The sequence below is a fragment of the Anser brachyrhynchus genome (genome assembly GCF_964034855.1).
Source record: "Anser brachyrhynchus genome assembly, contig: SCAFFOLD_120, whole genome shotgun sequence".
NCBI lineage: Eukaryota > Metazoa > Chordata > Aves > Anseriformes > Anatidae > Anser > Anser brachyrhynchus.
The window spans coordinates 332,942-345,203 of record NW_027663910.1 but is presented as its reverse complement, the minus strand read 5'-3'; the positions used below and the strand labels follow the sequence as shown (position 1 = coordinate 345,203).

The window sequence follows — 12,262 nt, the reverse complement described above, 5'->3', positions numbered from 1 at the left end:
TCTGCAACCCACTGCCTTGCCCTTCCTGCGTCTTGAGCCATTTTGCACTGCCTGCACGCTCGGCCTTACCTACCACAGCTCACTGCAGAGTGGGAGCCAGGAGCGTGTCTCCCTATCAGCCACACCGACCCCTTGCTCACTGTGAGCTCGGAAGAGCCTGGACTGAGGTCCTCACTTGTTCTGTCTCACCAGGAGTCCAGCTGCGTGAGAGAGCTCTCCATCCTTCTCTGCAAGGATGCCATGGAGGTGGCAGAGGGCACCCATGAAACGGAGATGAAGAAGCAAGTGCAGAGCACCCTCCTCCCCCTCTTCTTCCACCTGCATGACCAGAACCAGTGTGTGGCTCAGGTGGGGATTTCTAAGCTGAGCGGTCGCTTGAGGGGGCAACACCCCTCAGGAGGGCCTGCGCATCAGGGGCACGGGCTGTTAGCAAGGCTCCCTCTGAACGTGCCTCACCCTGGGGCCGAAGCTCCTGAATCCAGAAGAAAGGTGCGGAGCCCCTCCGTGCGTGCACCAGGCCCACCACAGCCGTTTTGCCCTTGCTGCGCCTCCACCCACACAAAGGGCCAGAGCGGAGGGGCCTCTCCCTGCCCCACATCCAGCCCCACACGCCGCCCTCCACAGAACAGCCCGCTGGGAGGCTTCCTGCAGCCCTAGAGCTGTCAGGGGCCGAGAAGGTGGGCACGGGCGTTTTCCAGGCCCGCCCTGCCTGCTCCCAGCAGTGCTCAGCAGTGGTGCGTAGCCACGGATACCTAGGCACTAGAGTTTTCACGGGCATCCCAGCTGTGCGTGCAGGTGTCTGAGGCCAGTGGTGTGGCGCCCAACAGTTGTCGACCCCATGTTACGCACAGGGACCCGCCAGATGTCTAGGCTGAATGCTCCCTTGCTCTCTTGGGCATGAGCACCCTGGAGCTGCCAGCGTGCTCACTGCAGAAACCCTGGCCCGCACAGTGCCCTGGGCCACGCAGAGGGGTGCAGCCCCTGCCAGGGCTTGCAGGAGCCAGCACGGCCTCCAGCCCCACCAGCCTGGGAAGGGAGCTGCAGACAGGACTACAGCTCCCAGCATGCCTCGGGACGGAGCAGCCCACCTGACCCCGCGGGGACTCCGGAACGCCCCCCCGTGCCGTTCCTCTCCTCTCCCTGTGCCTGTGCCTCTCCCTCTTCCCAAACCGTTTTCCCGGAAACCCACAAAGGGAAACGGCAGAAAAACGCACCCCACGCCGTCTCGGGGAGGAAATACCTGCCCTGAGCAAGGCTGGAGGGGAGGCACCTGCCCGATGGCAAACTGGGAGCGGAGAAGAAGGCGAGGGGACACCCAGTGGGGCGGGGAGGGGGGGAAGGCTGAGCTGCCCGGGCACCAGCCCAGCGGTCGCAACAGCGCTGGGGGTTCTGTGCCCCCCAGTGGGGGTGGGACGGGCCTCTGTGGGCACAGAGCAGCCTGGCCCGTGGCTCCCCACCCCGGTCTTGAGGCCAATGCTGGCACGGTGGCAGCAGCGCTCTGCCTGCCCTGCAGACCGGTGCCAGCCCCTGGCAGCTGCCCGTGTCCCACCCTGACCATGCCGTCTCCCTCCAGGTGCCCACACGGGCCCCAAGGGAGCCTTCAGACCGCCTCCCCGGCAATGCAGCTTGTGCTGACGGGCCTTCTTCAGTGCCCCGCATCTCTCGCTGTGGGAGCGAGCTCTCCCTTTCTGAGAAGAACTTTCTTCTTATTTCCAACCTGAACCTCCCCTGGCGAGCCCCGACAACCACCACCGTAAGACAACAGATGTTTTATTAAGACACACTAAGAAGAGGAGGGACGCAAAGGCAGTTGGCGGAGAGGGAGTCTTCTTCCTGAGAGGAGTCCATTCTCCCGTCCCTGTTGGCTTTCATGAGAGCTGCCAGGCGGGAGAACCTCCGTCCTCCTGATGTGCCCTCCAGGCTGTAGAGGTGCCCCAGTAAGGAGAGGCAGCGGGTCTGCTGAAGCATCCAGGCGAGCTTCTTCCTCCTGGCACACAAGAGAAACTGCTGAGCCCAGAGGCACGGCTGTAGAGCACCAAGTCAGGCTGGGCAGGGGAAAGTGGGGTGGCGGCTGAGACACGTCCGCCTCCTCAGAGGAAGGGAGCTGGTGCTGGAAGGGCTGCCGGCATGGAAGTGCGCAAATGAAGAAGTGCTGCCAGGGGCAGCCGACCGCTACAGAGGGTGTGCTGGCACTACGGCACCGAGGGGGGGGGAAGTGATGCCAGGCACCAGCAGGAGAAGGACTATCGCAACTCTGCGCCTCCTCATCATCACGCTCCCCGCCCCGCACGCACACCTTAACCCAACCCCATCCCGTCCCTGGAGGTCACTCCAGACTGCCTTCCTTCCCTTGTTAAGCCCGTCCTCCCTGTTCACATCTCTCTGTTCCCAGGCACCCCTGGCCTCATCCGAAACGTGCCAGCAGGTGCATCCCTCGGCACAAGCTGCTTTCTACCCAAAGGCCCAGGGACCGCACAGGGGGGCAGCGTGAGGCTGCACTGCCCGCTGTTTGACTCACACGTCGTGCCTTAATGCCTCGGTCCTGCTAACGAGCTATGGGACAGCGTAGGTATGGCCTGAAGTCCAGGCAGGCCTGGGCCTGAATGCCTGGCACCAGAATACTCTTCCTTTCCCATGTGCTCCCTTCTGCTGCTTACCGAGCCTCTGGCGGAAGGGAGGGTGTTCTTCTGTTTGGGGCACAAAGAGCACCCTGAAACCTTTCCCACAGAGACTTGACAAAGGCTCCGGCGCGCGTCTGAGGGAATTGCTTTTTCAGAAGGCTCAGCGCCCGCCTGGTCGTTTTCTTGGCCAGCCTCACGCATCCTAGATTACAGCAGACCTGCACAGGAAGAGGGAGACGGGCAGACACGGACCGCTTTCCCAAGCCTCTCCTCCTGCAGAGGCTGCAGAAATGTACCAGGGGCTGCCTATAGCAGGGACGCCCCCTGCAAGAAGGGAAAGCATCCGGCTCCATCCTCCAGGACACCCCTCTGCGTCACCCTGCCGCTTTACCTCCCCTTTGAGGCTGAAGAAGGTCGCCTCCTCAAAGCAGTCTAACGCAGTTGCTGTCTTCTCCATGGAGTTCCTCAGGGCCTCCGCTTCGTTCAGCTTCATAAGGGCCTTCGAGCAAGCACACAGGCAGCAGGTGAGCATCGGTGCAGAGCCCCTGGCCAGCTCCGTCCTTCCCTCTTGCCTCCTGTGGCACCTGCCTTAGGAGGGCCCGCATCTCCCCACGCGATCCCTGCCCTAGCACAGTGCCCCGTGGGCTCGGAGCTCAGGCACCAAGGGAGCCTTCAGACCGCCTCCCAGGTAATGCAGCTTGTGCTGACGGGCCTGCTTGAGTGCCCCGTGTCTCTTGCTGCGGGAGAGGCAAAGCGCAGGAAACAGTCCGGCTCTGCCCCCGCTGTTTCTTTTGGGAGGCCCCTTAGCCGGCGTGTCCTGTTGCAGTGGACTCCAGGTGCGGTGCGTGCTGGCAAGCAGGGCCACTCACCATGTAGCTGTTGGAGACGTGCAGGTAGGCAGCCGCACACTCCAGCAGGTAATAGAAGGCTCGGGGAGCGTTGCCTATTGCCACATAGTGGCGAGCCAAAGGCACAAGCACTGATTCGATGATGGCTTCGCATTTGCAGGAACACTCGCCACCGTCCTTCTCTTCGGTCCTGCTGGGCTGCGCAGTTGTCCACTCGCCCGCTGGTGGAAACCGCTCTGACGCTCTGGTCAGCGGCAGGATGCCAGGAAAAGAAGAGAGCAAAGAGCGGATGAGCATCACCTGAGATGACCCTGCTCTCCCTACAGGTAGCAACAAAAGCCCAGTTTCCTGCTGTCTCATCCCAGCTCCCACCCCACAGCCAGCCTCCTCGTCCCAGAGCTGGAGTCCCAGCCAGCAGCCAAACGGCAGAGCTCCATCTGTCTGCTCTGGAGCTCACTGGTTTCCACAATCATCAGAACCTTGTCTCCTCACCTCAACTCCTCCTCCGAGAAAGCCTGCTGCTGCTGCAGGGCATTTGCACTACCTGGGAAGAAGAGAGAGCGTGTCAAGGACCTCCCCACGTAGCCCGGGCTAAGAGCTGCGGGCTTGCAAGGCTCCTGCCGAGCAGACCCAGGGCACAAGAGCTGCGGTGATCATCCTCGTCCCCTGGCTCATCCCTGGCAAGCTGGGGCCCACCAGGTCCCCAGCACATGGGCCTGGGCTTCCAGAGGGAGGGGGCTCCGCAGCACGCACACAGCCTACCCTCAGGGGTGTGACTCCTGTCCTTCTTCAGCTGTTCTCCAGCGAGCACCAAGGCCTCCCAGCTGTGCCAGTCATCCTCGTCCGCAGAGCCCTGGCAGTTTTCCCCATCCTGGGGACTGGGGACGGCAAAGCGGTGGAAGGCCACAAAGTCCCCTCCGTGGCAGCTCCGGCATTTGTGCGCGTGCTTCTCCAGGAACGCAGCACGCTTGCGCTGCGCGTTGGCCCTCTGTCTCTCGGGCCACAGCTCGTAGGCTGCCTCCCGCAGCAGCGGGGCACAGAAGGCCAGGACGCCAGCCCGCCACTCTGTGGTCTCCTCGCTCATAGACGGCCTCTCCGCCCCTGCAAGGCAATGGATCGTGGCCTCAGACAGAGTGGTAGAGGCATTCTCAACAGCCGCTGGGAATTTCCCTCTGCGCAAAGCTGGTGGGGGAAGGCCCCTTTCAGCTACAGCGCTCCTGGGTCTACGTTACTGCCACCACTTACCGCTCCCTGCCTGCTGAGAGGTGGACGGCTCCTCTCCAGCATCTTGGACGTCTCTGGGCACCCCTGTGTCCTTCAGCCACTTAATGATGTTGTCGCTCACCAGCACGTCCAACAAGTAATTCATCTGCTGCCTGATGCAGGTGGGCAGGATGTGAGCCAGCAGCTGGGTGGTAAACACCGGCCCTGTGATGGCCGCAAACTTCAAAGCCATCTGCTTCTTCAGCGTGATCCGGTCCAGCTCAGCCAGCGCAATCTCTGTCAAGAAGAAGCAAAACGTCTCTCTCTTTTGTGTCCCAGAGCCTGAGCTTGGAGAGGCTGGACAGTTCCACCACGGGAAACAGGGTAGACTTTGGCCTCTCTTCCTCAAGATGGCACCTGCTGGGCAATCGCAGCCCAGGGGAATGTCTTCAGGATGGCTCCACTCCTCCGGCAACCACAGGCCACAAGGCCCAGGGATAAGAGAGACCCAGACAAGCGCTCCTCCACCAAGGATGGGGAGGGCACGATCCTGCGGGTACATGCGACCCGCGATGCGACCTAGCAGAGCTGAACTAGGCTGACGCCCAGCAGTGCACACAGAGAACAGAGAGCGCTTTCACCACCTCAGAGCTGGACTTGGAGCTCCCCGCAACTGCTGTGCGCCTCACAGGTAGGCTCACAGCTGGTCCACAGCCCGGAGGGGGACATTTGTGCCCTTAAGCACAGAGCTCTTTCTGCTCAGACCGGAGTCGCTTTCCTGGCACGGACCCCCCGGCTGAGCGGGTGACTCCGCAGCATGCCGATGCCCAGCCCCTCTCTCATGTGCACCCCAGGAAAGGACCCCAGCACAGCCGCGAACTCAGCCGCTCACCTTTCAAGGTGGCCGGCAGCACGGTGGTCTCCAGGCTGACGTCTGGTCTGATGGTGCAGACCCTGCCGCTGTTATTCCCAGCACTGGAGCTTGAGGTGGCTGAGACGAGGTGTGAAGTCTCGACTGCAGAAGCTGGGGAGAGAGAGAGAGGGAGCGCATGAACAAGGTGGGGCAAGTCCAACCTGTCACGGTCGGGTGCGCTTCATGGCCCGCACCGAATGCGGTCAGTGAGCGGGGCAAACCGGTTTCCACTGCAGTGTTTTTGTTTGCATCGCCCTTGCAACTCTTTTTCCGCCTTCACACCAGCTGCCCAGCTGTACTGAATGAACGTCCCGCGACAGAACGCAGTAGTTGCTGCCTTTGACCGCGCTACCTCCCACAGCCAGGGAAATTGCCGGTGATAATCCAAAAAGCAAAGCCCATGCAGGCTGTCCCCAGGGCAACAGCACTCTGCTTGGCATTGCTCTTGCAATTAGTGCTCTTGCATTACTGCCAAGCTCCTCAGTTCCCAGCGCCTTTGCGGGCATTTATGGTTTTGGATTACAGTTTCCCAGGTCTGTCCCTCTCCTGCAGAAGGGCTTTCTTCTCAAGGGAGCTGGTGGCTTGCCAAGGTGACAGCAAGGTGTGCGGGAGCCCACGCCTCAGCCAGATCAAGTTCTGTCCTGCTGCCAGATCGGACTCTGCCCAGACTCACTGGAGAGCCACAGGACACGGTCGTGCGGGGGGGAGGGAGGTGCAACAGCATCTAGCCAGTGCGCAACAAGAGTGCTTACCGATCAAGCCCTCCCAGTCGTCCTCTGCTTTTTTGTCCTGCCTCCCAGTGCGGAACAAGCGCATGTTGTTGCAACGCAGGCAGCGCAGCAGTTCCTCGCAGTAATATGGGATGCCAGAGCTTCTTTGGATCAGGAACCTGGGCAGGAGCAGAGCCAGCAGTGACCAACACCAGGGAAGTACGGTGCGACACAGTTCTGATGGGCGGGCGGCGAGTCACTCAGCCTCACAGGGTAACCAGCCTCTTCGTCACAGCTACGGCGCACTTCAGAAGGGGGCGGTCCTCCCACTGGCTTGGGCGTTTGGGACCCCCTGACCCTACACCGTTTGCTGGAGTCCGTGGGGAAATGGTCGTGGACAATGTCCAAAGCACAACGCAGCAAGCCTGACCTTCCCTGTCCTCAGGAGCCCAGATCTGCTCTGGCAGCTGGCTGGACCCCTGCTCCTGGGAATCCCTCCTGCAGCCTGGCCACATAGGTCAAAGCCTTTTGCACGCCTCAGCCACGCTAAGGCTTGGGCACCCACCTCCCTCTGCTCTCCTCTCTCCTCTTCTCTCCCCTTTCCTCCCTGCCTTGCCCTCCCTCCTCTGCAACAGCAAAGGGCTGTCACTGCCCGCGTGCTGCATCTTGGGAGCTGCCTATTCTTAGCTCCCGCCTGCTGTGGTGAGTCTTAAGGAGAAACCCAGGTCCTTGCTGGAGTCAAGGATGCTGCCAGAAGGCCCCGTGCTTCCTTTCCTGCGGGGCGACTTCCTTCCGTGGGCGGCGTAGGTCCAGCCCCTCCGGAAGAACTCCCTGGCCTGCAACATACCTTGCTAGATCCCTGGGGATGCTGACCACTCCAAGGTCCTGGCAGGCTTTCTGCACCACAGCTGCAGGTTTCAGCTCTTCCAGATGAAGACAGCTGATTCTCTGGGACATTGTGCTCACAGACATTGTGCTGCAGCTTTGAAAAAGCTCTCCGTTCTCTCGTGGCCAGGAGCTAAGCTCATGACCATGAAGAGCGTGACGCTTTGGAGCACGGGCCACATGATAATCCAGGAGGCAGGGTCGATGAAGTGGGCGTTGTCGATGACAAATATGCCGAATTCTCCTCCAAGGGTCTGAAAAAAGCAGACGGTTCTGTGTGGGGTCTGGTGGATTCTCAAGCGTCTTCTAGGGGAGGAAATGTAGCCCCTCTCTCCGGAGACGGAGAATACTCAGAAGTCTCTCCCCAGCCGCTTCCCTCTTCAGAAGCTTACTGGCTGTTCATTTCTGCGAGACTTTAAGGTCTCCTCAAGCACCACTTGCCCTTCTGAAGGAGGGAACTTGGGCAAAGGAACGCAGAAGGCGTCAATCCTCCTCCAGGGCACATACCCTCCAACTTAACAGGAGGCGAGCTACTAGGCATATGGGGAGGGCTCGAGAGGGGCTTCTGGGAGGAGGGGCTCCTGGGCCCTGAAGGGCGATGACCCTGGCACATCGTCCTGCTGCCCACTCAGGCCGCTCTGATGTGGAGCCTGCAGCGGGCAGGGTTGTTTTCTTTCTCTGACCCAGGTGGAAGGAGGAACGCTCACCTTCTGTAGCACTTGCATACAAGTCAGGTGCAACTCCCTTTTCCTTGGAGTGTCATGCATCTTGCGAATCTTGTCCGGGACGGCAAACTGGACGGGAAAGCAGAGTCAGAAAGAAACATCATCCTGGGACCAGGCATGCCTATCCACCAAGCTCGACGGCAGAACAAAGCGCCTCTGCTTTTGCATGAGGTCAACACGAGCCTCTCTTCACTGGCCTTTCCAGGGTGCTGACCAAGACACCTGGCTCATGCGCAGGACATGAAGTCACCACAGACAGGGAGCCTCCCCGGACCCAGGAATCAGAACGCGGTGCTATGAGCCCCGCGGCTCCCAGCCCGGAGCTAAGCCTGCCCAGCGGAACACCCAGACAACAACCAGACTACCTCAGGAGGCAGTCTCACCCTCTCGCTCCCACCTTGACGAGGAGAATGTCATTGAGGAGGCAATATCTGCTCTCTTCTATCGCCCCTTGGAGCTTGGCCTGCAGGGTGCGCTGCCTGTCCTCGCACGTTTCACCCGCCTGCAGGCCCAGAGCCCTGGCCACCAGCATACGGATGGCAGAGAAGGGCTGCCTCACGTTGGCCTCGGTCAGTTCCACGGTGACAACCCTGCGGTGCAAAAGCAAAAGGCACCTGAGCTGCAGAAAAGGCCCCCAGTAGCCCACGCCTGCCAAGACAGGAGAGCTAGAGATTCACGCCGCCTGGTTCTTACTGCAAAGGAACGCAGGGTGCGCAGTCCCGGGGGTGGGGGAGGAGGGCCAGGCACAGGGCAGAGGCATCGCAGTCTTCCACGAACGTCAGGCCAGAGGCCAGAGGCCTCGCCAGAGGCCAAAACCAAAGAAAACCCAGATGGGGCAAAGAAGCCGGGGTGTGCTGTAGGCTAGTAGACTGCTTTGCCACCCTGGACAAGCAAAAGAAGCCTCTTGGAAAGGAGGACCTGTGTCACTTAGTGGCTCAGGACACCAAGCATCTGGCACCTTTGGCTCAAGTCTTTTGATAGTTTTCAAGAGACAGCAACGTTAACATTCAAAAGGTCCTCCAACCATGGCCCAGAGGGACACCTGAGAACTGAGCAGGCAGACAGGAGGAAGAGTGGCCCAGTGGCCCACCTTTCCCCAGGGCGACATGACTGACCCAAAGCTTCCTGCGCAGAAGGAGCTGGGAAAAAATTCCTCCTTGCGTCAGAATGACCTCTGCCGTAGCCTTGCACGTAGTGGAGCAAGCACAGCGCAGGGAGCCCAGCGGAAAGCCGCTTGGACAAAGCCTGCACGGCTAGCGTGCGTCTCCAAAGCCAGGACAACCTTCCCCACCCCACTGGCATCACTCCCGGCTCTCTTAGCAGCAGGAGACAGAAAGGCAGAGAGGTACAAAGCAGACCCGTGCCAGGCCTTTGAATCTTCCTGGCCACGGGGAAGGGATGTCTGCGGGAGACCAGGCTGGTCTCTTGCTGCACAGCTCCTCTTTGCCGGCCAAGGTTGCACCCTTGGGGTCCCTGTGCCCCCATCCAGATGGCTCGGAAGACACTCACCACTTCTCGGCGATTCCCACATATTGATAGATATGGCCGGGATTGGTAACGCCTTTCAGCTTTGTCTCCGGCAACTCCTTGAAGAAGCAACCGGGCAGGCGAGAGGCTGCGGAGGTGGCTTCATCACAGGACACCAGCCTAGGGTAGTGCACCATCAAGCGTGCAGCCAAGTTCACCTTATGGCCAATCACTGCCACAGAGAGAGAACACGTTGACATGGTTAGGAAAGCGGCCTTGCCCCACCCTTCAAGGCCAAGGGCTACTTCCCCTTGTTGTCCATAGGTGCATGCCCAGTGGACTGCACCAATAAGCACACAGAGCTGAAATCCACACGAAGGTCTTTTAATTAAATAACTAATTATATAACTCTGCAGAGTCAGGTGCTTGGCGATCTTTTGCAAAGCCAGCACACTTCAGACTTGAATCACCGTTATTTATACACAGCAAACTTGTGAAAGCTATCTCTTTGGCTACTTTTGATTGGCTATTACAGCTCACCTAACTTATGTCTACGGAGTTTGCACATTACAGAGGAAGAGCGGGGGAGGAGGGGACACCAAATCCCACATCAGCATACATTAGCATTTTGATGGGTATGTTTTTTAATACGTTTATGACCCTTAATGAGCAAAAGGTTACTATAGATCAGTCTGGAGCTGTTGTTCTCCTTCTTGTTTTTACCTTTTATCCCATATCTTCCTTGCTTCTGCTAGCTCAAGGCTGCCTGTCTCTCTGCTCCCTTATTTTCTCAGCTAAAAGACTATACGAGCTATAGAAAAGACTACACAAGCTGCGGGCCTCCCTATATTCCTCAAGGTTTCCTTGTGTTTTTTTTTTCCCCAGCTTTGGGACTACACCCTCAGGCACAGGTCAACCCAGCAGCAGGGCAAGCGGACCCAGCGGGAACCACAAGTCTCTGAGCCCATTCTCCCACCTCAGGTGGAGACCGGTGCCATCTGGGCCGCCACCGGCAGGCTGTGGCATATGTGCTTGCCCCAGCCTGCCCGTCTCTTCATGACTGACATCCTTAAGCGCACCCACGCCAGCCTCCCACTCTTCAGACTAAGGTGCGGTACCTGTATGTTCGGCCCTCTCAGGGTGGCCACAGAGGCCGCAGAACACCGTCCCGCTGGTGACCCCGACGGACACTGCCCCGGCACACGGGGAGAGAAGCGCAAAGTCAGTGGCGCCCCAGGCGCAGACCTGCTCGCCCCGCTCCGCCCCTTCCCACATCTCCCCTTGGCGCCAGCCAGGGCCACCTGCTGTCCCACAGCCAGTGCGTGTCTTGGGGACTTGGAGAGCTCGGGGCGCAACACACCCCGCTCACAAGGGACACGGGGAGGGCGCACGCAAGATGGCTTGGACCCTTCCCCTGAGGCACGATGGCTGCGACCTGCAGCAGGCCACAGCCCCTCTCATTAGTGGAGGAAAGCAGGTGCTGCCCACAGAGCACCTACAATGCCAGCGGCTTGAGATCACGGGGCTGGGCCCGAGCCCTGTTCCTGGCCCTGTTGCCCAGAGGGGCCTGCCTCTGGCACCAAGGAGCCTCGTGCCCTGGTGAGGGCTCGCTCCAGCACCACGACTGGCAGGCTCTGCTTGGAGGGCCTGCGCCTGGCTGCCCTGAGCTAAGCCCAGGGGCCGCCTGCTGCCTCTCAGGGTGCTGCCTCAATCCTGCCAGGGACAAAGGAGGCCAAGCCAGGAGGCCACGTCTCTTGCTGGTCAGCCCCCTTGCGCTGTCCCAGGCAGCACGCACGCCCTGCAACGCTGCCACACACTCACTCAAGTTTCCTCAGCGACGCGGAGCACATGCTGACGATCTGAAGAGCGCTTTCCAAGGCATGGATGCTCTCGTGCTGCAGCTTTGCTCCAGACAGTCCCAACACACAGAGGAACGTGCAGCCCTGCAGAGGACGGATGCAACACATCTGGTTACAGTGCCCATGGCCAGCAGCTAATGTCGTTCCGCTGCAGTCGCCAGGGAGACCAGCACAGCTGCAGGTCAACACAAAGCCACAGAGGACTGATCCCACCGGCAAGGCAGAGCTGCTTCTCAGTCCCTCTCCACTAAACAGACAAGGGCCACCCTCTGGGGGTGGGGTTGCTCCCCCACGCTCACCTTATCAAACAGGAGGCTTTTGTTGATTTCGCCCTTGTGAGGACTGAGGATTGCTGAAATGATCCTGTTGGCATTAGAGAGGCCCCTCCTAAGATCCAGTAAGTTGGCCTCTGCAGAAAACTGCAGCTGGACAAAGAGGCTGGTGACTGGCCGTAGCTCAGACCACAGGTGCAGCGGCACATCCTCATCCATCTGGAAGGGAAGAGCACGACAGCTTTGCCAGCCTGTTCTCCCGGGGGTTCCTCTGGGCCCGTGCCATACACCAAGGGAGAGCAGGCGTGCTCGCAATACCAGGTACTACTGGAGGAAGGGTAAGTCCTCTGCTCGGTGCCAATCGCAGGCCAGCCCGCGGCAGGCAGGTCATAGCACAGTCATAGCACAAACGACAAAGGAGGGGAATGTTCCAGCAACACCCCATCTTGTGACAAGTACGGCCGCGAGGGGCGACCCTCTGGCACGTCCCAGGGACTTGAGCAGACTCGCCCGCTTGTCCTCGCCTCGTGCCCACAGCACGTCCAGAACAAGAGTCGTGGAAAAGGCAGAGGGAAGGCCACCTCCCGCCACCCGCGCCTCTTTGAGGAGCAGCACAAAACGGGCAGTTTCCTGGCACATGCAGCACCACTAGCCCTGGCGTCAGTTCCCCTGGGTTCCCGCCTCAGGCTGCTTTTCCTTTCGTTTGTCTGTTTTCACGAGAGCTCCACCCCTGCAATGCACACCTTCTTCTGCCCTCCC

General features: G+C 60.0%; 1 protein-coding gene across 1 annotated transcript; it reads right to left on the bottom strand.

Moving 5' to 3' along the window:
* Positions 1-2,599: 2,599 nt before the first annotated feature.
* On the bottom strand, positions 2,600-10,647 carry LOC308186669 (adenylate cyclase type 10-like; the record flags this gene model as incomplete). Its single annotated transcript, XM_080608789.1, is given in 14 exon segments — positions 2,600-2,839; positions 3,013-3,120; positions 3,491-3,713; positions 3,962-4,013; positions 4,232-4,570; positions 4,715-4,969; positions 5,565-5,696; positions 6,338-6,474; positions 7,143-7,270; positions 7,273-7,434; positions 7,888-7,974; positions 8,303-8,495; positions 9,415-9,604; positions 10,491-10,647. Coding segments are annotated over 14 exon segments (2,349 nt in total). The 3' UTR covers positions 2,600-2,653.
* Positions 10,648-12,262: the final 1,615 nt, after the last annotated feature.